The sequence below is a fragment of the Mustela erminea genome, chromosome 13 (genome assembly GCF_009829155.1).
Source record: "Mustela erminea isolate mMusErm1 chromosome 13, mMusErm1.Pri, whole genome shotgun sequence".
Classification (NCBI taxonomy): Eukaryota; Metazoa; Chordata; class Mammalia; order Carnivora; family Mustelidae; genus Mustela; species Mustela erminea.
The window spans coordinates 59115731-59142014 of NC_045626.1; the positions used below are offsets into that span (position 1 = coordinate 59115731).

Genomic DNA, 26284 nt, shown 5'->3' on the forward strand with positions numbered 1-26284 from the left:
AAATATAGGAAAAAAAAATTAAAATTAACATCCATTTTCATTGTTATTTTATAATATCTGTGGTATGATCAGGCTTGGGCAATCCCACAGGCGTAGGAGCAAATTCCTGATGCATGGGTACATTTATTTATAAGCAAAGATACAGGTTTTAAATCCAATATCAACCTTGACTTATAAGATTGACCACAAATGACCTTGTGGCACAGGAGGGTCTCTTTGCCAGGGATGGTTCCTGAGTGCTTCTCTCAGTGGAAGAGAGCTCTCTTTCTTCCTGAAGAAGGGCCATGGAGAAATAATGTCTGTATGTCCCAACGCGAAAGGCAATGCTCCGATATAAACAAACAAACAAAAACAAAAAACAAAACTACCTCTTCTGGGAATGGTGATCCGGGCTAATCAGAAGTATAGTCTATTAGAAGAAAAAGTATCAACAGACATCTTATCCTAAATCAGAACAAATACCCAGTTACTCTTCATTGTGGGCAAAGCATAGCCTGGATTGGAAGCCACAGTGGGGAGAATGTCATGGTCAAGTTGTCCCCATTCTGGGCACCATGGAGGACCAAGCACGGTATTGTCCCAGGTTGTGGTGCAAGAGGCAGAGGGAGAGAAATGGAAACTTCTGGAACTGCAGAGACCCCGAAGGTCCTCCCAGTTGTTTTTCTGAGTCTGAAGCTTCCTGAGCTTCCTGAGGAGAGAAGGACCTGAAAGCCAGAGGAACGCTGACAACCCAGGGTTCTAGTGATAACCACCACAGGCCTATGGCCTTCTGTAACTCTTCCTAATGTAACTCAAAGAAGTTTGGGGAGTTATACTGGGCCACACACAGTCTCCAGACCAGCCCAGAGCCTGAGAAGTTTCCAGAGGGTGATCAAAGTTGTCTGGAGTAGGAGCACTTCCTTATGGACAATAGATTTGTAACGAGCTACAGTCCTGTTGCCTTCATCTAGAGGTTGAATTCGCTGTCCCTGTTTTCTCTTTATGTGCTTTGGCCCAATTTTAAAATGAGAACAATACAACTGTCCTTCCTTCTCTCTCCTTCCACTTTCGGATTTGCTTTGCATACTTACGCATTTTATAGCCTTTGACGGTGCAGGCCAGGCTGAAAGCTTGGATCAACCAGCAACTATTTTGAACCAATTTTTCAATGTATCCACATGCTCCTATCTGAAAAACAAATGGGAGTGGCAAATTGTGAAACTCTGTGCCCAGAAAAAGAGGCTGATGCTTTGTGATCCTAGTCTGTGTAAGAATTCACAAAGTCTCCATGCCAACAGGTCTAGGAGGCACCTGTAGAACCTCAAATCTCAGTCACCATGGGATAACGCATTTGATGCTTTGGAAGCACCATGATTTCCTGGGGGAAAATAAGCCCCATGAATAAAGGGAGATCTTTAGTGTGATGATTTCAGCACTTAGAAGTACCCATCTTTTCATAGAGAAAATCATGGACTCCTGTAGGAACAAGCCAATTCTGAAATCAAATGGGTGAACAATGACCACCCCCACCCCAGAACTTTGATTTTGGTACAGTTATTTTCTTACACAATTGGACGAATTAAACTTATGCTGTTTGCCAGGAGATCATCACAAACACTAGTTGTATGGCATAGTTCTTAGAATAGGAAAAGAGCTTGCATTTTGAGGCTCTTTTGGCCAATTCTCTGGGCAAAGGAATATAATTCATTGATTGGCATGTCGTTGTCTCTCCCATAACAAAGATTTATGTTAAGTTCACATGCTGAGGGGGAAGAAGTTTAAACAGACAACCGTTGCAAGCTAATTCATAAAGGTGATGGCTGAACTATGTGTATTTCCTGGGAACATATGAGGTAGGAGGATATACTTGGAAGTTGTTCCCAAGGTGAAAGTTTTTCAGTCTGAGTTCCTGCACCTATTCGAACATGCTCTTCACATGACCATCTCTGCCCTACATGGCCATGCCTTTGTTTGGGTTCTCTATGTTAGGCATGTCCTCCTCTCTTTGTCTCTCTGACCACCCTTGAGTCTGGTTTTCAAGTCTCCAACCAGTTCAAATGGCATCACCTCCAGGAATTCTATTCCCAGTTTATTCAGGCAAGGTATGAGGCACTCCTTTTTTGTTTTGGTTTCCTAAAATCTTGTGATAATTAGCTTTTATGGACCACATTCTAATTACTAATAAGTAGGCATATCTTCCCTCTTAGAACATGAGTTCCTTAGGGTAGAAGCTGCAGGCAATACTATATCTAGTTCTTGGAGACAAAAATAGTGCCTAGCAAGTCTATGATATAGGTTTACAGGATCAAAGAATGAATGAACAAATGGACTTTGTAGCCATACGTTTCCAGGATTGGTTATAGGAATCAGCCTCTGGCAACAGAACCCTCACCATCAGACTGGCCATTGATGAAATGGTGTTCTTTTGTTCTCTCTGTCCAAGAACTTTCAATACTACCCTCAATATAAATAAATATTGGGGGGAGGGTAAAATTGGTGCATAAGAATCACTTTTACTATCAACTGATCTTAGACAGAATTTCAATGTCTTAGACAAAATAAATGACTCAAATACATATTCATGGTGACACAGACTTGGCTCTTGAGGACCTCTAAATGCAGAAATACACGTGCAAAAAGAAAAAAAAAATTAAATGCCTGCATGGTAGACTTGCTAGGTGAGCTCATCTTTCAGTAACCAGGAAGGTGAGAAGCAGGAAGCTGTTAGCTCAGGGCTCATTCTAATGCACTCTCAGTAACCGGGAGCAGCAGGCACAAGGATTAACTTTGACTTAGGGTCAGCAAGAGATGTATGAACTCCTTCAGCTCATGAAAGGTTGTTGTTTAATTTCCTGAAACAGTAAATAACTTAGAAGGTGTCTCTAGGGTCCAAAAGATTTTACGCAATCCTGGGATGACTAGTGGGCCGTGTGAGTTACCTGTTAGGTCAAGGGGAAACGTGGTGCCCCAGGACGTGGCTATTTCAAAGCAGAACAACTAAACTTTGTAGAGGAAGGACATGTGTTTTACCCCTACCCTTTACTGGCTTATGCTTTCATAATTCTTTCTAGGTAAGCCAACATGGTATCAGTTTGAAAGAGATTCAATGACTAATTCAGCTCATAAATGGGCCAGTTTGTAGCACAAAGTGTGAATGGTGACAGATGATCGCTCGTTGGAGATGGGATGTTGACTTGCAAATACATTTTAGAATGTATTCCTACAACTCCCTGTCCTCCTGTCATGTGACTTTGAGATGGCGGAAGTGAGCAAACGGGACTCTGCTTAATGTGGCGGCGCGAGAGTAATAATGGTTCTCTGAATCCTGACTTTGCATCATCTTATTTGGGGCTTTTAAGAAAGGAGTGTGACCCGCAAGTAGGCTTTTAATAACCACTGAGTGGGCTGTTTACTCTTGTGCTAAAACCGCAAATGTGTTATGCATTGGGAGGCACTTACTGACAGTATGTTTTTCATCGTAATCACGAACACGTTGTAGGCAATCAGCCAGTCCCAATAGCGCAGGATACTCTTGATGGGTTTCAGCAGCAGATCGCCCCCAAAGAGCAGAAAATAGAAACAGGCCACCAAGTAACCCATGCAGAAGATGCTGATCCTTGTTGTCCCCGTGATGAATATGATAGTGAGGACAAACCAGAAGAGGTAGCTGAAGATGATCACCTTGGACATGTCTAAGTAGGATCTGGAAAACAAAACCGAACCATAAGAGGACAATACTCATAAACAAACAGACAAAAATTTAAGGCAGGAGATTCCACGGTAAGGAGGGAAAGAGTTTGTACTATTCGTTTGACACAATATGGAAGCACTTTCCAGTCATATTGTGAGCTTTGTACTCATCTTTCACTTAACACTGCCTCGTCTACAGGAAATCCACACCCAGTTGGTAAGAGATGAATAAGTAAGTGGTGAAAACACTTATCAGTGTCTTATTTGGGCCAGCTTTCCCACACACAGCAGCATCTTCTGCCTACTCTAGAGTACTCAAAATTCTTCACTGTCTTCTCATAGGAAGCACGAATAATGGTATGGCGGGGGAAAGTCTAAGAAATAGATGTCTCCCCAAGACAGAGAACAGAATAAACTGGAAACTGACAGATAAAACAATCTGTGTTACATCAAAGGCCTTACTGGAGATGGAAATCCCTCATTGACGATGAGAACTCGTTCTCACAAAGCACACACAGCCACAGTGGGACTTGGAGGCTTTAATCCAACACTCTTGTTTTTGGATGGTCCTGGGGTGAAGTCAAGATGCCTTTTTTGGGGGGAGTGTTGTCTCCCTATGACCTTCATGATGAGAGGTGAGGGAGAACTGAGGTCAGTCACTATGCAACAAGTGGCAGCTTCTGGGAGCTTCTAAGCACGGGTCTTTGACAGCCAAGTGTAGTGGTACCTGTAAGCCTAGACCCATCTGTGTTGGCTTAATTAGATCTTCATCTTGGAGATTTTCTTTGGTTGTTTCTCCCCACAGGTAAGGAGAGAAGCAGAGCAGAACCAACTGTGGGTCAGTTATTTGATAATGACTTGTTATTTTATAAGAATTAATAAGCAATGTCTTGATACAAAATAAATTATACTGCTCAGCCTCATTAGAGAAAGCTGTTCCTAAAAGGTACATTGTAGGGTAAGCAAACTTTTTTAAACTTTACTCTTTAGGGAGTAAAATATTCAATAACTTAAAATGCTTTCATGAACTTTCCCTCTCAAATTTATTTCACCTTTCTTTGATGTCATAGTCGAAGGAGAATGAATACAATATCAGGATTTCTCAGCATCCCAGGAACATCGCTGGTAAAATCAGTGATTCATTTGAGATGTAATATTGGAATGCCCATAGGGCCTTCTTCTTCTTCCTCTTTTTTTTTTTTTTAAAGATTTTATTTATTTATTTGACACAGAGAGACACAACAAGAGAGGGAACAGAAGCAGGGGGAGTGGGAGAGGGAGAAGGAGGCTTCCTGCTGAGCAGAGAGCCCGATGCATGGCTTGATCCCGAGACCCTGGGATCATGACCTGAGCCAAAGGCAGATGCTTAACGACTGATCCACCCAGGCACCCGCCGCCCCCAACGGCTTTCTGGTGTGTGGTGTGTGTGTGTCTGTGTGTGTCTGTGCATGCGTGCACACTTTAGAGTCAGCTGACTGGGCCTGCTGGCATTTTGTGAGTGTGTGTGTAGAAATGTGTGTGTGAGTACAACACGTGCTTTCTGTGGATTTCCCTTCCTTGCCCACAGTTGGCAATTCCTACTCCTGGCGCCCCAGCCTCAGGAATCACTTGAGCCGCATCAGGCTCAGAAATCACAAGATCAAGCTTGAAAGTCACTTGGAAAACAGCAATCAAGGGGCTCTGAAGAGGAGCCCCTATGCACACTGAATGTGCCCTGGGGACACGGAGTGAGGTGAAGAGGCTGCCTTCCAGAGCTGTAGAAGAGCACATACCCACAGAGAGGGCGTGGGGGATGCCACGCCTCCCACGGCAAAGTGGTCACTTGCTTCCCACTCACAGTCGTGCTGTGTGACAGGTTACTTCCTAAGACGCATTTTTGTGGCAGTCCTCATTGAGACATGGAACTAAAAGCTTAAAATAATTCAAGTTTTCAATGATACCGCTCTAAAAATCAGGGGTACACAGTTTTCGAGTTTTAGGCTTTTCATAAATACACTATAGAGTTGCATACTTGTCTTTCTCCAACTTGGCAAACTGATGTGATAAAAAAAATTCCTTTTGTTCTAGATTTCCTGTCGCTGTGAATGTTCAAACTATGTCTGATTCATGGTAAAGTGTAAACATATGTTGTGAACGATTTCTTGGGGATTTTACTGTTTTGCCTCCAGATAAATACTTTTCTGGGCATCTGGGCAGCTCAGTTGGTTAAGTGTCTGCCTTTGGCTCAGGGTGTGATCCCGCAGTCCTGAAATCAAGTTCTGCATGGCGCTCCCTGCTCAGTGAGGAGTCTGCTTCTCCATCTGCTCTCCTGCCATGTTCTCTCTCTCAAAGAAATAAATAAAATCTTAAAGGAAAAAAAACCCTAATCTTTCTCCCTTTATGATAGGGAAAAAAATCAGCTGCACTGATATTTTCTGGTAGTGTTATAGAGAAGAGATAAAAAGTGAAAGTCTTACGTTATATTAGTGTTTAGTGTGGTGCCTTAACCCTGAAAGGAATGTTTAGTTCTACATAGCTTATCATTTTATTTCTTGTTTTATTTTAATTTTCATTTTTATTATTTTTTAAAGATTTTATTTATTTGAGAGAGAGAGAGAGACAGAGAGAGAGAGCACAAGCAGGGGGAAGGGCAGAAGCAGAGGGAGAACTGGACTTCTCACTGGGCATGAAGCCGGATGTGGGGCTCGATCTTAGGACCCTGAGGTCAGGGCCTGAGCCAAAGGAAGATACTTACACAACTGAGCCACGCAGGCAGCCCTAACTTATCATTTTATCATTTTTTTATTTTTTTAAAGATTTTATTATTTATCTGAGAGAGAGAGAGAGAGTAAGTGATGGAGAGAGAGAAGCAGACACCCTGCTGAGCGGGGAGAGAGACACAGGGCTTAGTCCCTGGACTCTGGGATCATGATCTGAGCGGAAGGTAGGTACTTAACTGACTGAGACACCCAGGCGCCCCACCTCACTTATGGTTTTAAAGCAAATTCACTTATTGGTTTATTCTATACATGCTGAGCTCTTAGGTCGCTGAGAGGCACAGAAGGACCTCAGCACCCAGGTTTTAGAGCTAGGTCGATTGGGTTCAAATCCTTGCTCAGCTTCCTCACCTGCAAAATGGCGATAATAATAGCTCATAGGTGGCCATTTGGGTAAGAGGGCTTCATCTATGTAAAGCACTTGGAACGGAGGGTGGCACACAGCAAGTGTCCAATAACTGTCATTACTAACAGGACCCTATGTGTTGTAGGAACAACCATTGACAAGGATGGGGGACAGGCATGCGCACAAAAGTAAGGTAGAAATGAACTTTGCCCTAAGTTGACTATATTTCATGGCAGGGTGGGGAGAAGTGGGGGTATCAAGTTCTTCAAATAACAATCCCCTGCAAACACCATACTCTGGGACTCAGAAGCCGGGGAGCAAATCTCAGGTGAGGAGAGACATATTGGCTGGCCCAGGACTGATCTCCACGCTGCACACTGATGTGCATCTCTCCCAGGTGGGGCTGTGGACCTGGAGGGTAGGTGCTAACTTGTGAGGATCAGGGAGTCTGGAGGTGCAGGGCTGGTGAGGAGATACAAACAATCCCACCAGCCCTTCTGACCCCGACCGCAGGGGACAGAGCTGGATTGTGATTGCTGATGGTGGAGGCGGGGGTGTCAGCCATGACTGAGGGGCAGGTGAGAAAAAGCATGAAGACTTGGGAACCCAGAGAACACAGAAGGAACACAGAGTGAGAAATTCAGTCAGGTTTCAACATAAACTCTGCTGAGGGGACAATCAGGCTGCCAAGGTCACCTGCCACCAGACTGCAGAGGAAAGAAGAGGTCCGAGAAGTTGCTGCAAGGGGAATCGGCATGCCTGAGGGGACAGCACACAAAGGGAGGGGCAGCAGAGGACAGGCTGTGGTTCCCAGGCTGCCACAGTGCCCACTGAATATGGAGGACCAGGTGGAGGACAGGGGAAGGGTAAGAGAGTGAGGAATGGGGATCAGGATGGACAGAGATGAGGAGGCGGAGGAACAGAAGATAAAGATGGAGGGGTCTCTGTTGAGGCACCAAGAGGCAGAATCACGTTTGTGAGGGAAGAAGTGAAGGGAAACTGAGGGCAAATATGTGGTCCATGATGAGAAAGGCAGAACCAGATCTGTAATTCAGAGTCTCAGTCGCTTGACCACCAAACCCTCTGTCTGCCAGTTTCTAAAAAAATGGCAGAGAGAGAACCGGAAGTGGAGCTATGTCCTCCGGGTGACACGTGCACACAAAGCGGCTTTGGCCCCATGCAGCCATGCTCACCTGCAGTGGATGAAATCCGGCACCGGGTTATGCTGGCTGAAGGAGGCCGCGTCCAGGTTCATGCAGATCTCCACGTTGTCCCCTGCCATGATGCGCACCGCAGCCTTGTTCTCATCCTCGAAGATCTGCCTTTGTAAGGAGGCACACAGGAGCAGCATGAAGTCATCTGGCAGGACAGAGAGACCACGGAGTCACCTTCTTCTCTTCCGGGTTTCCATGATGCAGAAAACAGCCCCCACAAGGGAGGAGCCTCTCCCTCCCCAGCTCCTTAGTGCATCACATTCCCAAAGTTCCCAACGTACAGCCCTCCCTGGATTCCAATCTAGGGGCCAAGTCCCACCTTGCCCACCACGGACGATGTAAGGGAGGGGTACAGACACGGGAGAGCACAAGTATCAGGTGATAATTCCCAGCCTCGTGACTTTCTTATGGAATAATGTTTTTTTTTTTTTAAAGATTTTATTTATTTATCTGACAGACAGATCACAAGTAGGCAGAGAGGCAGGCAGAGAGAGAGAGGAGGAAGCAGGCTCCCCGCGGAGCAGAGAGACGGATGTGGGGCTTGATCCCAGGACCCTGGGATCATGACCTGAGCCGAAGGCAGAGGCTTTAACCCACTGAGCCACCCAGGCGTCCCTTATGGGATAATGTTTATTTGCATTTATCTCCCACCAAAATTTTGAGGAAGCCAGTTGAATATACTTCCCCATCTTTATCTTCTTCCTCATGGTAGAGCCAGGAACTTATGGCTTTCTTCATCCTTCCATCCCCCATTGTATTTGTAACCAAACACTTCCCAGAGTGGGCGGGGCAGTGAAGGCAAGGAGTGGAGGTGAAGATCATGGCCAGTTATGGGCAGGCAGCCTCCCCTACATTAAACGTGAGTGTGTGGAGGCAGCACGGTCCCTCTGGAGGTGACCTTCTTGTCTTAGGTGCAGCTGCTCTGACCTTGGGATCATCAGCCTGCCCTTGGAAGGGCCAGGGGTTACAGTTCATGCTTGAGCATCTGCAATGTGGTAGTACATTCCTAGCTTCCACAGTCTTAGCATTGGCTTTGGTCTGCCCGCAGTGGCAGCAAGAAAGATCTACTTTGCAAAAAACGGGGCCTCCCTCTACAGCTTACCTTCTAGAAGGTGGATAAGTAGAGGTGTGTGTGTATGTGTGTGTGTTGGGGGGAGCAGTTGGAGAGTGTGTGTGTGTGTGTGTGTGTGTGTGTGTGTGTGTGTTGAGAGGTAACATTATGGAAGTAGAGATGGTATTTCCAATGTTTACTTATTTATTTTGCAAATGGAATAGGGCCAGTAGAAGCCATTAAAGACTTGTGATATTAATGCATCAAGACAAGCTTTTTCATGATCACCAGTACGCTGGAGGAAGCAGGGGCACTAAAGCAGAGCCCATGAAGAAGGAGCAGCAAAGAGGAAACCAAACCCCAGCGCTCTGCGGCCCTGTGGCTCCAATACTTACAGACAAGAAACACAGGGTTGGGCCGCACGATGAAGTCTGGGAAGTACAGCCACTTTATGATGTTGTCGTTGAAGCTAGCCCCCTTGAACCTCCACGGGTAATCTGCAGGGACGGAAGTGGCAAAGAGTGAAATCCATATGCTCCTTCCCTGCCCTCGTCCCAACCGTCCATGGCACCAGGGCTGATCACCAGAGCGGCCAGCTCCCGGGAGGGGCCCACGCACCTCTGCAAGGGGCTGCAGGGATGCCGATGCAGATGAAGTACTGGAAGGTGATGATGCAGGCCAGGAAGCAACAGTACTTGGGCCAGATCTCCGCAATGGCCTTTCTTCTGCGCCGGTACAAGACAGCAATCAGCCAGCAGGCGTGAATCATGGCATAGAAATCCATTCGCTGGCCGATTACGTTAACTGACATTAGGAAACAGGTCTGTGTAAGGATGAAAAGAGGCAAAGAAAAAATCGGGTTTACAGGGAAGGGGAGTGGTGTCACCTATTAGCCCTGTGCAGGTGGCTCAGAGACCTACACTGCTGAAGAGTGGGGGCGGGGGGGGGGGTCTGTCTGTGCATGTTCACTGGGTCTTGCCTCGGTGGGGTGTCTTACAGTATGAAGACTGAAATCATGTATAAGTTACTTCCAAGGTCATTTCTGTGAATAAGAACCACTTCAAATTGTGGAGAGAATATAGCTACAATCTCTCCATGAAGCCTCACTATTCCAAATACTTTCTATAAAGAGGCAGGCAGTGCCACAACCGTTTCAGGTCAAACCAGTTCATTTTGGCACAAGTTAAACTCTCAGAATGCACAAAACACAGAAAAGATTTGTAATACGTTAAAGAAGACAGTGAGAATGACCAAATGATATCCACGCATGTACGAGGCTACAGAGACCTAGAGAGGCCAAGTTCACTGGGGCAGAATATGGAGCACTGACCTTGGTCTTAGAAAACTTTTAACAAGGCCAGGTGAACCCTTCAGTAGAATGTCCTCCTGCTGGAATTGTGGGGGGGAACAGTCATCACATCACGGAGATGGACCAGTAAGCTCTAGTGGCCTACTGGCCTAAAAACAGCAACAGGGATTTTCATAGAAAAAAGAAAACAAAAAAAACAAAACAAAACAAAAAAACAACCCATGTCAGCAAGGAAACTCACCTCCAAACCAAACTTGTAGAAGAAGTAATTTATGAAATATTTGGCACAATTAATAAGTCCATCATCTAGATGGAGTCTTGTAATGTCGTGAAAGATGGTTTTAGACACAGGGGCTGTGAGGTTGTTTCGACCTCGATAGTATTCCTGATGGCGGTAAATTGTAACCTCAAAGGCCAGAATGGCCAGCATCAGGAGATGATTCTACAAAGCAAGAAAACACAGTCATGAAGCCAAACGCTTTAGCTTGGTCACTTTAAGCAACCCCCATAATCAATCCTTTTTTCCTCCATTTTTGGTGTCTAAAAAAACAATGCTTATAAAATCCCACCTCTACAGAATTATTGCATTCAATGTTCATTTTCCCTATGGCATAGTAACAAGGTGGAGAAACTTGCACTGTGCCAATCAGGATAATTTCTGGGATGCTGGAATCTAGACTCTCTAGAGAGAGAACGCCGGTGATGCTCATTCCTGTTTCTGGGAAAGTACACTAGCCACAGGAAGATGCAGGGGCCAGCTGCCTTGGGAGGGTGATCCAAACTTACTTGCAACTCAAAGTGCAAAAGAGTCCAGGGCCATCTGGGAAACCGACGAAGCTGTAGGGGAAATCTTTCAACACCTCAGAAATCTGGCTAGAGAGAGCTCGGGACTGACAAGCATGCTGCTGACCATAATGTAATCATCATAATAATGAAAATAGTTCATGTTGATGACACCCCATGGGCCTTACACCATTCTGATTGCTCTTTTCAAATATCAGTTGGTTTTATCCTTATAACCGTTCTTGATGGTGGGTGGCATTTATATTGCTGCAATTGATGTCTGATGTATGAGGGAAAAAAAAGATAAAGCTACCCACAAAAAAATGGGATGCCTAGTACTTTGAAAAATTCCAGGTGTTGAGTATAAATGCTTTATTTCTAAGGGCTTCTGTTGGTGTGGTTGGAAGACCGCTTAGATTACCCATCAAAGTAAAACAGGAATGGTTCGAAGTATGTCGCTTTTGTTATGGTTGTTTTGACTATTTGCAAATTTCTTTTCAAAGACAGGTTGTTAAAATCTGTATTACCTCTAATGATAACCAGCTGGAATTCAATTGAAAAATTGAAGAAAAAGCTGTATTACTTTTCAACATAATATAGGTCCTTTATTCAACATTATAGAGAAACAATTTAGACAGCAAACATTTCTCGTAATGCTCTCAGGAGTAATCACTGTTTCTCAGGAATAATCACTGTAGACAGTTTGGTATATTTTACTCAGTATTTTTTTCTGCATCTAGAAGAAAGCATGCCATGCAGGGTGTACTGAAATTTGTCCTTTCTCTTAAAAAAAAGTTAACATATTTTGGATGTCTTTCAACATCTCATAGTATCAATCCACCTCAATCTTTTAGTGGTTATAAAATATCCTAGTGAATATATTTGTCAGACTTTATTCAATTAATCCCAAACTCCTCAATCAATTTCTTTTCACAATGGGACACTGATGGTAATGTCTAGTCATTTGTTTCTGACTCCAAATGTCACGTAAAAATGCAAGGTTATGATCAGTTGTGATATCAGAGTTCTCAAGGCAAAGGAGGTCAGGTGTTAACTGTGCAGAGGCTCAGGTGAAGTACAAAGGAGGTCTTACCCTCAGGTAGACAAGCAGAGGGGAAGACTTCCTCAGGCCCACCCATTCTGTTGGGTCAATAGGAGCACTGTAGAGCTGAGACTTGTTCAGCTGGTGGATGGGTATATTCGTCTGGTTTTCATTTGGCTGAAAAGAAGACAATGAAGAGTTTAAAAAAAAAAAAAAAGTTTCTCAGATTGGAAGAGCTCAGATTTTTCTCCTCAACCTTTGTGCAAACGGACACGGTAGGACCGGAAGGGAAAGTTCCACTTCAGAGGAGAAGAGGACTAGGGCCAGGACATATCCAACATGGCAAGAGGTGACTGAGGGGCTGGTCAGAATGTGCTTGTGGGTGAGGGTTTCCCAATATCTGTGTCACTTCCCTAAAGACCAGTCAAGAAAAGTCCCCTATCTTCAAGGCTCACCAAGGAACAGTTGACAGAAAAGTTCTCGGGCTTAATGGTTTGCAGCTGGTACAACATTTTGCAAACGATGATCACACACGTCCAGACAGTGCAGACACTCGAAGCGAGACGACGCAGCTTGGCGTATGGCAGAGCAAAAGCCCAAGAAATCAAAAATACATAGTTGAACAGAGACACCTGAAAACATAAAAATCAGGAATGGGGATAAAAAATACATAACACAGTGCAACAGCCATGAAATGTGGCAACTCGATTTATTCAGTTCGGCAAAGTCTGATTGAGTTCCTGGCATGTACGAGGCATTGCCCTACGTGTGTGTGTGTGTGTGTGTGTGTGTGTGTGTGGTCTTATACGGTGGAAAGGTACATAACCAAGTAATGTAAATATAACGTAGCAGTGGGTCAGTGATAGATGAAACAGGCTCCTGTGAGAAGACCCAGAAGGGCTCCATGGCCTCATATGGAACTTCCAGAACATTTTCTGGAAGGGATACTACCTGAGCTGGGCCTTGAAAGATGCAGAAAGCTAGCCAGGCCAAGAAGGTGAGAAGTGTGTTCCAGGTAAAGGACATACAGGTAACAGGCAGGAAAGCATGAGGGAGCACAGAAGGGACAGGTGACCACAAACACCGGGAAATTCTGGAGTTACGTGGATGAATGGCAGCAGTAAATGAGGCTGGAGATTCAGCTGGGAGCCACACTTTATGGACCTTTTTGAAACCATGCTGTGGCCTTGGAACCCTCTGTGTGGAAAATAGAGAGTTAATAATTCCCAGCGAAAATCTTAAGGAAGGATTTTCATTTTGTTGAAATAAGTAGAACTAAAAAATGGAGATGCATCCATGGGGGTTCAGGGAGAGGTTGGGAGACCCAGTCATGACTGCTGCTAGGAGAACCTGACCAGGGACCAGCTAGGGCCGTGGAGCAGAAATGGGGAGGAGTCACAGATTTGAGATGAGAAGTAAAACTAGATGGAGCTGTTGACTGGGTGGTTGGATGGTGGTTGTGGCTGGCGTACAGGAGCGGGTGCGAGGAACACCTCCCAGGTTTCTGGCTTGGGAACCAGAGCCCTGAGACAATGATAGTAACCCTACTGACACAGGATCTTGGTGGGGGTGGGGAGCAGGTGTAAAGAGGGAAGTCTGTGACTACAACTTGGCTTTAGACTCTGTGTGTGTTTATCAGTCGGGGAGTGTCCAATCATTTCCAGGGGTTCTCCACAGCCAACAGTTCATGGAACAATAAATATAGAAGCAGAGCCATCTTACTCATCCACGGAAAACACTCATGGGATTCAAATAATGATTCATATAAGATCGGATATTGTTAAGATAATGTCATAAGAGCATTTCATATTATCAGCATGAATTAATTAACATTAATAGCATGCAGTCAGTTGATAAAATTCCACATGTTGCCAGGGCTATGCACTGTGGGCTATGAAAAGTATGGTCACCTGATTGGCTGGCAGAACTATACAACAAGAAAGGAGGAGTCTCCAGGATAGTATTTAATTCTGTAATTTAGTAGCCACTACTTTTCTACTTAACTACTCGTCACTGTCCAGGAAAGGAACCTCTCTGGGAATGAAACCCTGAGGTATTAGGGTAATAAGAACTGCATTTCAGAATTAATTAAGGAGGAAAGAAATACCTCCGTGTGAACTCTACCACACTCACAAACACAATAAATGTTACATTTGAACAAAGCATGACTCTTCCTTAGTCATTGGCCAGAGTCATGTTAACTGGGATATTAAAAAACATTTCTTTTGTCTTCAATGAATTCTGTAAGCCTATTAAAGCTACTATGAAATTAAGTGTCTAGTTATTCCTTTTAGTATGTATTGAAGTCAATGGGCACAAAAATAGCACAATGAAGTCACATAGAACTCTTTTATCCTTTGAGTGTTAGAGAAAGATATGTTTTAAGAAGTCCTAACTAGGTCCAAGGTAGCATATCCTGTGTGGATCCCTGGCCTCAAAAAACACATGGGTAGTGCCAGGGAGAACTGTGTAGACAGCTCGTGACAATCTGGTAGAGGCAGAGTGTCTGCCTGGGCTGAGACCGGCTGTATGGGAGCATGGGGCTGATCAGCTGGTCCAGGGTTAGGGAAGAACGCCCAATGGGCTTTTGATCTAAACTAAGGCTCGAGGGACAAATAGCAGATATCCAGACAAGGGAATTGCAGGTGTGAGACCTTTTGGCAGGGGAGAATATGGGATGGACTTCCTTGGAGTAGCAAGTGGCTCACCACGAGAGCAATGTGATCAGGGTCCCTTCAGAGGGCTGCTTTGGAATCCACCTAGGCTAGGGTGTCTAGAAAAGAAAGTGGCAAAGGTGTCCCGGGCTGGATTGTGAGGGTCCTATACCTCATGCCTGTGAGGACGGGAGAGTTGTTGAATGTTTTTGAGTCGAGGATTAACGTGATCATATCTATGCAGTGGAAAGACTGCTCTGGTTGGCTGAAGGAATCCATACAGGTAGGAGAAGAGATTGGGGCAGGGGTGGGCATCTGGTAGAGCGATCTAAAAGAGAAATGATGTGGAGGGAGGTGGTTCAGTTTTAGAGATATTGAAGGTGCTTTGGGGAATTCAAGGATGAGGTCATGTCCAGCTGTCACTTGGAGATGCAAGCCTGGAGTTCAAAGACCGAATGGGATGAAGACATAGATTTACAATTCTTGCATATAGATAGTGAATCACAGGCGTTCAGGAGACCACCCACAGAGTGTCTAGAAGCAAAGAAGGGGCTGCAGTTAGAACCTGGAGAAGAGAGGAGTTGGTAGGAAAAGAAAGAGCCCATGAATGAGGCAGAAGGGAGGGGCCAGGGAAGTGTACTTATTAAGAAGACCACAGAAGCTCTTCAAGGACAAGGAAATGATTGTCAACCTCCAATGTCATAGAGAATCAACTAAAAGGAGGTCTAAATAGCGTCTGTGAGGTGGGAAAACACAGATTTGGAGAAACACCATACTTCGTCCAACATAAACATGGTTGATGGTGGTCTTATCCTTTCCCTGATGGTGGGAGTCTCGTGGAATGTACTTAAAAAACTTACAAAAGGCAAATATCTGGGCCCCAGCCAGTATCTGATGAATCAGAATTTCTAGGGAACTAGCTGGTCATCCATGCAGCTCACATGTGTCCAGGTGATTCTTATTATCAAGAAATTTGGGGAAGTAATTTTATGCCATATGCTTTCCTCACAAAACACTTTTCCATAAATTGTCACTTTCTCAATATAAACTTGTGAGGTTTGAGACCACCACCTTGAGAGAGGAGCCCCTGAGAACTGTGGTCCCCGCTGTGTGTTGGCCCAGCGGGCCTCCTCCCTCAGAGCACCCGCAGCCTCAGAGACCGCCTCCACAGTACTTCCCTGCATGACACGCCCCTGTCTTGCACCCACAACCCTCCTGGGGATGCCGCTAATGTGACTTTGGTTTCGTGTACCAGCCATGACCATCAGACTGTGAGCCAAGGCAAGAAATGCGGCTTCCATGCCTTTGTGTTAACATCTAGCACAGTATACGCATTCACTTTATTGTAATTTAAGTTTAAGTGCGTGATTAAGGCTAAATGAATGATTAGTGAGACTGAAGATAATAACAAAATGTCAACTGGCATGTAGAGTAAATCTCAAGCTTGCAAAGATGTTTTATTCCTTTCCTTCAGCCAGTAAAACTTTACTGAGCTGACACAGTTGACTGGGTCCCCTAGGAGCTGCTCAGGATGCTAGAATAAGGTGCGATCCCTTCCTCAAAGAGTAATCCAGTCTCTCAGAGCTTTCTAGAAACTAGAAACATAGTTGCATATAAAAAAGAGGATAGTGTTTTTCATATATATATATTTTTTTACATATACCATAGTTATATATAACATATATAACATAAATAAATTACTATATATAAATAAATATATATTATAAAAATAGAAATAAATATTATAAGTAAAAATTACTATATGTAACAAAAAATATTATAAATAAATAAAATTACTATATATTATAAATAAACATATTATAAATAAATATATAATAAATTTATTTAAACATAAATAAATTACCATATATATTATAAATAAACATATATACACATATATGCATATGTATCCACTATATATATGTGTGTATATGTATATATATATTTAAAATCTAGGTCCTTCCAAAGTGGTGTCCCTCTGATAACAGATACTGATGTAAAATAAAGGCCTCTATACTAAATTCCTTCTCATGGGCTCTTCTTCCTCAGACGCCCATGAAGATAACCTTGTAAAGGTTTAATGTTTGACCCCACAATGACCTGAGAAATGACTCTGAAAGTTTGTGAAAACAAGCAGCCTGCTGATGGCCTTAGATAAGGATGAGGATTTCACTGGGTTTGTTGACTTTGTTCTCATTTTGCCATTTACTGATAGCAATTTTTGAGAAAGGGTATCTTTTGTACCAATCAAAATTAATAAGCTATGAATGGAAACTATATGGAACTAATGGCATCAGTGACAGGCTTCTCTGGTTGAGAATGAGCCAAGCCTTCAAAGCAGAAGAGGTCCCTGAAGGTATAAATCAGCACTTCAGAGGTGCACAGTGTCGGGGCTGCTGGTCACAGGTGAACACTGCCCCTGGAATTATGTGGCCTAGCTTCCTTCCTGTCCCCATCCTATGTGAAACCCTGGACACTTGTGTTTGTTTTCAGCCAATAAGATTCAGACATATCATAGCCTGGGTTTGGCACATGGCTCCTTCCAGGAATCAGTGTTTGGCCTTCTTCCCCAACTGTACCCATAAATAGAGAAAGAGTTCAAATAAAACCTTATGAGGCGCCAAGTTAGAACCGATGGAACCAAAACATTCCGAAATGAGGTGCTAAGCCAGCCAGGTAGAAATTTCAAATCAAAATAGTTGATGGGAAACCGTTTAGAGGTCTTTCCAAGCTCTCTGGGAGGGTACAGATGGGTCAAGATGGCGAAGGTGACAGGAGGGAGTGTGAAGAAATTTCTTCATAAGAGGTGCTTCTGTCAGTGCTTGCCCATCACCCTCCCCACCAGACGACGATGGGGGAGGGAGGAAGGGATGCTATATTCTCTCCCCAAACCCCAAGCAAGGAGCTTCAAGAAGCACCAGACGGAGATGCTAATTTGTGTATTAGGGAGTCTGGACACCGTTGTCCAACTTCGCCCAGAAAGCCCAGCTGTCACGGACTAGGTGACCAGGACAGGAATTGCCTCATTGTGAGACACATACACTAACAGAGCACAGACTGTGTGAGTGCACCCCTTAGACCTGAAGGGGGAAGAGAGAGCACCAGAGCCATCCTAAGTCCTGCTCCGGGGACATTCGTGCGTGGGGGATGAGACTCCGACAGAAAGGGTCAGGAGGAGCAGATGCTGGGAAACCAGGGGTTAGAGGAGGCCCACGAGAGAAAGGGGAGATTTAATCAGCTCCGGGTCAGTGTGAAGCCATCCTAAGACAGCACACTGCCATTCCCACCTGAGGCTGTGGTCCAGCATGGGAGACCTTGTAATAGCCCTTATTTCACTGGAAGGAGGGACAGGGAGGGAGGCAGTGAAGGAGGTGTGTGTGAGAAAGAAAGAAGCTGCTAGAAGAGGTAAGATATATCTCCACATCTCCACATGGTAAGAGATAGAGTGTTGTGTTGGTGAGGATGCAGAGAAAGGGGAGTGCTCTTGCACTGTTGGTGGAAATGTAAATGGCTGTAGCCACTGTGGAAAACAGTGTGGAGATTCCTCACAAAGTTAAAAATAGGTCATCTAATTAGCAAGACAGGAAACAACATGTGTTGAAGGGGATGTGGAGAAAGGGGAACCCTCTCAGGCTGTTGGTGGGAATGCAAGTTGGTACAGCCACTTTGGAGAACAGTGTAGAGATTCCTCAAGAAATTAAAAATAGAGCTTCCCTATGACCCTGCCATTGCACTCCTGGGTATTTACCCCAAAGATACAGATATAGTGAAAAGAAGGGCCATCTGTACCCCAGTGTTTATAGCAGCAATGGCCACAGTCACCAAACTGTGGAAAGAACCAAGATGCCCTTCAATGGATGAATGAATAAAGAAGATGTGGACCATATATACAATGGAATATTATGCCTCCATCAGAAAGGATGAATACCCAACTTCTGTAGCAACATGGACGGGACTGGAAGAGATTATGCTGAGTGAAATAAGTCAAGCAGAAAGAGTCAATTATCATATGGTTTCACTTATTTGTGGAGCATAACAAATAGCATGGAGGACAAGGGGAGTTAGAGAGGAGAAGGGAGTTAAGGGAAGTTGGAAGGGGAGGTGAGCCATGAGAAACTATGGACTCTGAAAAACAATCTGAGGGGTTTGAAGCAGCGGGGGTTGGGAGGTTGGGGGAACAAGGTGGTGGGTATTAGAGAGGGCATGGATTCATGCTGAAAATAAAGAAATAAAAATAAAGAAAGAAGAAAGAAAGAAAGAAAGAAAGAAAGAAAGAAAGAAAGAAAGAAAGAAAGAAAGATAGATAGATTAAAAAACAAAACAAAACAAGTAAACCTTTGCTATGTAAACCGACCCCCCCCCCCCCAAAATAGGTCCTCTACCCTAGGATCTGGCAATTGTACTGTGAGGTATTCGCCCAAAGAATACAAAAACACGAATTCAGAGGGATATGTGCACCCTGATGTTTGTTGCAACGTTATTTACAATGGCCTAATTATAGAAACAAACCAAGTCCCTAGTGACTAATGAATGGATAAGGAAGATGTGGTATTGGAGTATTACTCAGCCATAAGACAATAAAATCTTGCCACTGGCAACAATGTGGTTGGAGATAGAACATATTAGTATACTAAGCAAAGTGAGTCAATCAGAGAAAGACAAATACCATGCGATTTCACTCATCTGTGGAATTTAAGCAACAAAACAAATAACCAAAGGGAGGAAAAAGAAAGAGAGAGAGAGACAAAGCAAGAAACCAACTCTTAACTATAGAGAACACGTGGGGGATGGGTGCAGTAGGTGTGGGATGTAAGGAAGGCGCTTGTGATGAGCGCACGGGTGATGTATGGAAGTGCTGAATCACGGTATTGTACACCTGAAACTAATATCACACTGTGTGTTAGCTAACTGGAATTTAATAAAAACTTAACAAAATAGAAAAACTTCCATCTTCTTGAGAAAAAAAAAAATCAGAGTTGGTTCTTTTCTGTGACCAGACCAGTCTAATTAATGAAGTAAGATTCTGTTTGCGCTCTGAGGTAACTATAGGACTTTCTATGGGCTGGAAATGATCAGAAAGTTTTGCGTTCAGGGACATGGAGAAAACTTTCTCTGTTGAATACATTTTAAAGGGAACGTAGAGGTCTGAAATGAAGTAATTTTTATGAGGACACCCCACATGTTCTGATTGGTTGATACTGCAGTGACATTAGTAAGAATCGGCCATGAAGGGAAGCCCAGAGACCAAAGTTAGTGCACAGGAGAGACTTCATGATGTCCAAGGATCAGGCAGGAACTCACCCTTTGGGGCCAGAGAGCCCTCCTGTGGGGGATAACAAGATGTGAAATGAGGGTGATGCACTTTGGGCTTAGCCTTCTCACAAGGGGATTCTGGCAGAGGTTAGCAGCAATGGAAGGAGTATTTCTCTAAGGCATGAGTAGTGCCTTATGTGTCTTAAAGTTATAGGTGAAAGAGATGGAATTAGGGAGGAAAATTCTGGAAGTTTACACAATGTATGAATCTGGAGAAGGAAATGGTTGTATGCCATCAAAGGCCTTTTTCCTAATGGTGTAACAGGATGAACAGGTCATGATGCTTTATCTACTTGACAGTCTATGAACAAGACATTCTTGGGACTCATTAAGATGATTTTAACAAATATAAGTCTGCCTTTTATTTAGGATTTGTAAGAAAGGGTTATCATTGAACTCTTCCTTTCTCTTTCTGAACTCCAAATGATGGATTTCAGATAGTGGATTTTCTGTGCTCTACTCACACTAATTTTCTTCATTTAATGCTGATTCCTGTCATAAAACTGTCTTCTTTGCAACAACTTCTCATGCCATCCAAAGACATCTCTGCATCAGATTTGGTTAACTCTGAAATGGCCTTTGCTATTTGCAGCCAAATGCCTTCTCTTGCCCTTCTTCATTGCTCTTTAATACTTTATCCTCAAATTCTTTCTGAATTGGTCAATTAATGGCTACAGTTAAAATGCTTACACATCTTTGTCTTCAAGGAATACACATAGTAGGCTTGATTTTAGTTCTAATTAATGTGTATACTGTTAACAATGGAGAGCATGTCCCTCTCTGCTATAAATCTCACAGGTAGAATAGTTTCTATTTTTTTCCACACCAGGCAGTGATCATGGAGGCATTCCAGATGGTTTGCATGAAGTCGAGAATGTTCTAGTTTAGACTAGGGAGCTCGAATTAAGGTTCATCCTTTGTTACCTACTTGTGAACCTTTTAGGTGTATGGTGGTACAGTTATAATATAATGTTATTATTTAACTTTTTTTAAAAATTAGAGGCAGTGGGTTCCCTACTGAATTTTTAAAAGGCAAAGACTCCTCAAATTGTCACTCAAAACTAGTTCAGGGAAATGAGAAACATGTTTCAATTATCTGCTGAATAAATTGAGAATTAATCTCCTCACAGTCAAGGTCAAAGAACTATGGGCTGAATGATGGCTCTCCTCCTTCCAGAGGAGAAAACAGAACCACAATATAAGGTTGAAACGTGGTGTCTTGTCTCAAAACATCCAATAATAAGCAAGGTGAACTCTGGCACAGATTTTATTAAATTTGGGGGCTGAGTTTACTCCTTGGTAACATAAACTGGAATATTACTGCTTTCCTCAGGGAGATTTTATGCATGGGTAGTACAGAAGGGCAGCCTGCTCTCACACAATTCAACTAAAGACTCTGAAAATAAGTCACCTTTCTGATATGACCAAGCCAATCAGGAACTAAGCCAGAAGCTTTTTTCAGCCCTGCTATCTTTCCCATGTCTCAGGACAACCGTCCTTTGGTTTTCTGCATGTCAAAGCGTACGTGCTGTCTCTAAGTGTTGGTGCTCTAATGTAATGGGGATTTCATTTAAAATAAAATCATAGAGTTGCGAAAGGTAAATGATGATCCGCTGTGGTTTTGTTTGGCCTGAAGACAACAACAAATGTCCACTTGCCTCTTTCACAGAAACCCAGATAATATATGATGAAACGATTTTGATGATATGCAACTCCAAAATCCACCACACGAACACCTGCAGCTTGTGGAAATATTCCAGGAATTTTAAGAAGAGCACAGTGAGACGGTCAATCACCAGATGCCATTTGTTCCTTAAATCTGCAAAATAGTAAATTCACCCAAGAGCATAAAACGTTGTGGGTTTGTTTGTTTGCAGTATTATTTAAAGAAGATCTTGTAACATTCAGATGGGAAGGAAAGGTGCAAAGTAATAGTAGAGGATGTATTTAATGAATACCAAAATCTGGAGGAAACATGGTCTAAAGCTCCCATGGCATAATAATTTAGACATGCACTGAGACTCTGAGGGACAAGGTTGCTTTCCTTAAATTTGTTTAATCAGGGTGAAGAAGTATTTTTTGACCTCTTAAAGCTGAGCTATAATTCCCTAATTTCTTGGGAACATTAGGTAACTGAGTTCCCTTGAAATGACATCTTTCTTGCTTCTGTAAGTTCCAGGGGCTTAAAGAGGGAGTGGATGAAGCTCACCGGTCACCCCAGAAGAATGAGGGCCAAGAATCTCTGTCTCTTTGCAACTGAGAATGAACACTGAGTGTCTGAATGACCCAGTCCCAATTCCCGAAATGTGGTCAGACTCACCCTAATCAAAATTTTTGATCACATTAGTCATTCCCTTCTTTCCACCTTGTGCTAAGTAGTAATACTTTGCAGACTGGGGTCATGCTTCTGTCTATAAGGGCTTTCCTGGTCCATGTGACTGAAAGTCACCATAGAACTATTTTGTGGCACCATCATGTTACCACATGTGTAGACAAAAAGCTCACCAGCCCAGACAGGTAAGACCTGAGCCTCTCTTTAAGGAGCTTCTTCTTCACATGGCTGGGGTGGTTGTAGCAGTTATTGTCTTCAGTTCTGAAAGTTTCAGTAAGGTCCCAGTTATTGTGAAAAATGCATATTTACAAAGTGACACAGATAATAGTTGATACAAAGATGTCAGTCATAACCGACCATAATTTAGAGTTGTAGATGGCAAGTGTATGAGGGAGTGCCAGAACAAAGGGCAGTCCACAATTTCTGGGGAGATCCTCTTAGTAAAGCTCAAAACCCTCATGAAGTAGTTGAGCAAATCTTAGTCCCAGGTTCTGGGTCCCATCGAGCTTGGTTCTCCTTCATCCTGAGCAATAACCATTGCTTAGACATGGAAAGGGCCATTCTGGGTCCCTCTAAGGATCTTCTGAGATGAGGGGGTAAAAGGGACCAGGTTTGGGGGAATTTGCCTTTGGGAGGGATCTTCATCCTTGTGCCTTTTCATTTTCTAATCCTTTAAAGCACAGAACCCCGGAACAGACTAAGCGTTCTGCCTTCTCTGCTCTGTTAGATAATGCGTCCTGGTCACCACATACATCTGGTTCTCATCATGCCCCATTAAACATTACCTCAAATCTATGAAGAAAAACAGAAAAAAGAGCCCAAAGAATAAAGAGGGGGAAAACCTAAGCTGACAAGACAACAAAAAATCCTCTAGGAGTTGGCTTGATACAATAATTATCCCATCGTTCCTTTGTTCCTCCAGTTCCCAGGTCCTGAAACATTTGGACCGAATTACAAGTATGTTCTTAATTACCAGTTCCCTGGGGAAGTTCCAGACTGGTTTCTTTGAGAATGCGTTTGAAAAGGCCCTGTCTTGAACCTTCTGAAATTCTACACAGCTGCCTGCCTCTGCTGCTGGTAGGAAACATCCCCAACTGAAGACACAGGTTGAAGCTACACCCACTCTGGGCCTGGTGGGGACACCTCTGGCAGATCAGGAGACGAAAGTCAGTCATCTGCTCTCTTCTCCTACCTCAGATTCACAAGGAAATGATGGGAGCAATTGGAACCACAATGTTGTAGCTATAGCAACTAAAAGACCGCACCTCAACTTTTACTTCATGGACTGGATCAAATCTCTATCCATTGGGAATGAGTCTGTTTCATTCACTGAGTCTGTCAGGCAGGATTTTCTAAGCAGCTACTGGTAGTGGGCAGGTTACCTGAAGTCTCTTCCTCCTCCTCTTCCTCCTCATCCTCCTCTTCCTCTTCCTCCTCTTCTTCCTCCTCCGCCTCGCTGTCTTTCCCAAGTTCAGCCTTCTCAGCCTTATAAGGGCATCCTTCTGATTTGTCGTCCCCAGGCTCGGCCAGCTTCCGGATGTCCGGCTTCTCCAGGCCGGCAGTCAGATTCATCATGGCGAGGTCCGGAAGGCTTCCCTCGGGGTGGGCCAGTCTGTTGGCAGAGAGCAGCTGAGTCAGGGGAGGAAAGAGCGCCAGGAGAGATTGGAGTTGAGGGGGCAAGTAAAAGGAGGATAAGTAAAATGAAAATCAGTGCAGGTACACAGGCCTTGCAATGTGGGGTCGTTAGCATCTTGTCACTTTTTTTTTTTTTTAAGCTCTTTCTAAAAACAAACTGTAAACTCAGTTAGGTCTTGTTAGCTTTTCCAATTTGGGTTCTAGTGATTAGTCACTATTGAGAGCTATCAACACCTAAACTTGACATTTTTCCCGGAGGAGAAAATGGTCAGAGTTTAGGATGTAGAAGCATGAAATGACAATCGTGTAGAGCAAGCATTTCATGGCTTCACGGGGGACTTACTCATTTTGGTGGATTGGTAATTTTTTCTTGATGCTGCTCAAAGTAATTGAAATAGAAAGGAAAAAGAGGAGATGAGAACAGAAGAATTATAAGGAATGTCAGAGATCACACATCATGCTACATATCATCCACTATCGCATTCCTGTATGCGGATGCAGTGGTCCTAACGCCAAGAGCATTCCAAGATGGCGTCAATAGCGTGCTTTGGCTATGAACCCTAGGCTTGGCCACTGAGTTGAGAGTGGGCAGGATTGCAGGTCATAAAGGTGGAGAACGGAGAGACAACAGAGGCAAATCACATCATGCTTTTTAAGGAACGCAGCCAACCATCCCGCAAGAATCCAGTCATTCACACTCCAAATAGGTTTTTAAAAATATATATATATTCTTAAATAACATGTAATCACAATCAACCTTTTGCACAGACTTATCCCACTCTGCCATCATCTAAATCACAGGCAGTGGAAGCAAAACGCTTTTGGGAGTAAGAAGTCAGTATCACGTGCCGGCCCGCGGGCACCAAGGTTGACTGAGGGACTAGCCGTCTTCGGGAGACAGGGTGTGACAGCCCAGGTGAGGCATGGGGACACAGTTTCGCCGAGCCTGGACAGCGCCAGGGGCATTCCAGCTTATTTCGTGTTAGACAGTAACAAGTATCATCTTCCTCCTACATTGTTAAAAAGTATCTTTTTTTACTCATAGCCAATTTGAAGAAACATCTGTGGGCAGTAAGGAAATATCATGGAATCATCTATTGGAAATACTGATAATCTTCTCCATTTGTAATAATAAATTTCATTTATAATAATATATTTCAGCCTGGTTCTAACAGGAAGGACCATTAATAATGTTATCCTATCTGTATAATTGTGGGCTCCAAGTATACTATTTAATCTTTCTGAATTCATCTTTGTTTCTATAAAATGAGTAAGTTTGACTAGATAAAAATCTACACTTCCTTACAGCTCACTGATTTTATATTTGAAACACACCTGTGATGCTGGGAACCTATTGCAATGACTCAGCATTGTCTTTAGACTTTCCGAAACTTTATCATTCAAAAGTAATTCCTCTTAACAGGGTGCCAAGCAGGTAAATTATAGGGTGCAGAAACATTTTGTGAATTGAAGAAAGACAAAATGTCCTGAGGATGTTCCCACATTGGTGGAGGGAGTTATGATGATGTACCCCCTTCTTATTTTCCAAAGCTAATCAATCCACTCTCCTGTCCTTGGGGAAGTCCCCCCAACTCCTGAAACTTCAATACCACATTTTCACACCAGCACTGCGCATCAAATTCAGGGGTCATACGCTCTGTTCTTGTTTTGCTGGGACTTGGCATATGAAATGGTGTTAAATGTAGAAGCAGTCAGTTGTCACACAATTGTCAATATTTATATGTTCTCTGCAGCACTGGTAGCAGGTGCATTTTATAAGTGAAAAGATACTTCTCATTATGACATTTGGTGGAGGGATGACCATCTCAGAGTGCATTTTTCCCCTCTACATCAATACTGCCATGACTTTGCACTGACAAGAAAAAAACTTGCCAGGGATTAGAGTTAATCAGTGGAATGAAACTTACAGAGATGAGGCTGTTTCTGCAGCTGTCACTCTGGGTGTGTAACAAATAGCCCTCAAGCAAAGAGGCCCCCAGATGCCTTGCCATAGATGGGACATATTGAGGGGAGATTAGGGAATGAAGGAATCAAAGAAAAACACTGGAGTAAACCTAGTGGAAGTATGTCTAGAAGATTGACTTCAGAAACTCATAACAGTCCACAAGAGATCGAGGACTAGATAATGCTGGGGAGAGAAAAGAACATAGTATCGGCAT

General features: G+C 43.5%; 1 protein-coding gene across 4 annotated transcripts in view; it reads right to left on the bottom strand.

The window, feature by feature from the left end:
- Positions 1-26284, bottom strand: part of PIEZO2 (piezo type mechanosensitive ion channel component 2) — a 451560-nt gene that overhangs the window by 70864 nt on the left and 354412 nt on the right. For all 4 annotated transcript variants that reach the window (XM_032309673.1, XM_032309672.1, XM_032309670.1 and 1 more), the window contains 10 exons: positions 23852-24081; positions 21796-21956; positions 12626-12802; positions 12222-12347; positions 10587-10787; positions 9655-9859; positions 9432-9533; positions 7965-8130; positions 3439-3682; positions 1071-1167 (listed from right to left, as the gene is read on the bottom strand). In XM_032309673.1, the coding sequence (XP_032165564.1) occupies positions 1071-1167; positions 3439-3682; positions 7965-8130; positions 9432-9533; positions 9655-9859; positions 10587-10787; positions 12222-12347; positions 12626-12802; positions 21796-21956; positions 23852-24081 (1709 nt within the window). The remainder of the gene's footprint in view (positions 1-1070; positions 1168-3438; positions 3683-7964; positions 8131-9431; positions 9534-9654; positions 9860-10586; positions 10788-12221; positions 12348-12625; positions 12803-21795; positions 21957-23851; positions 24082-26284) is intronic.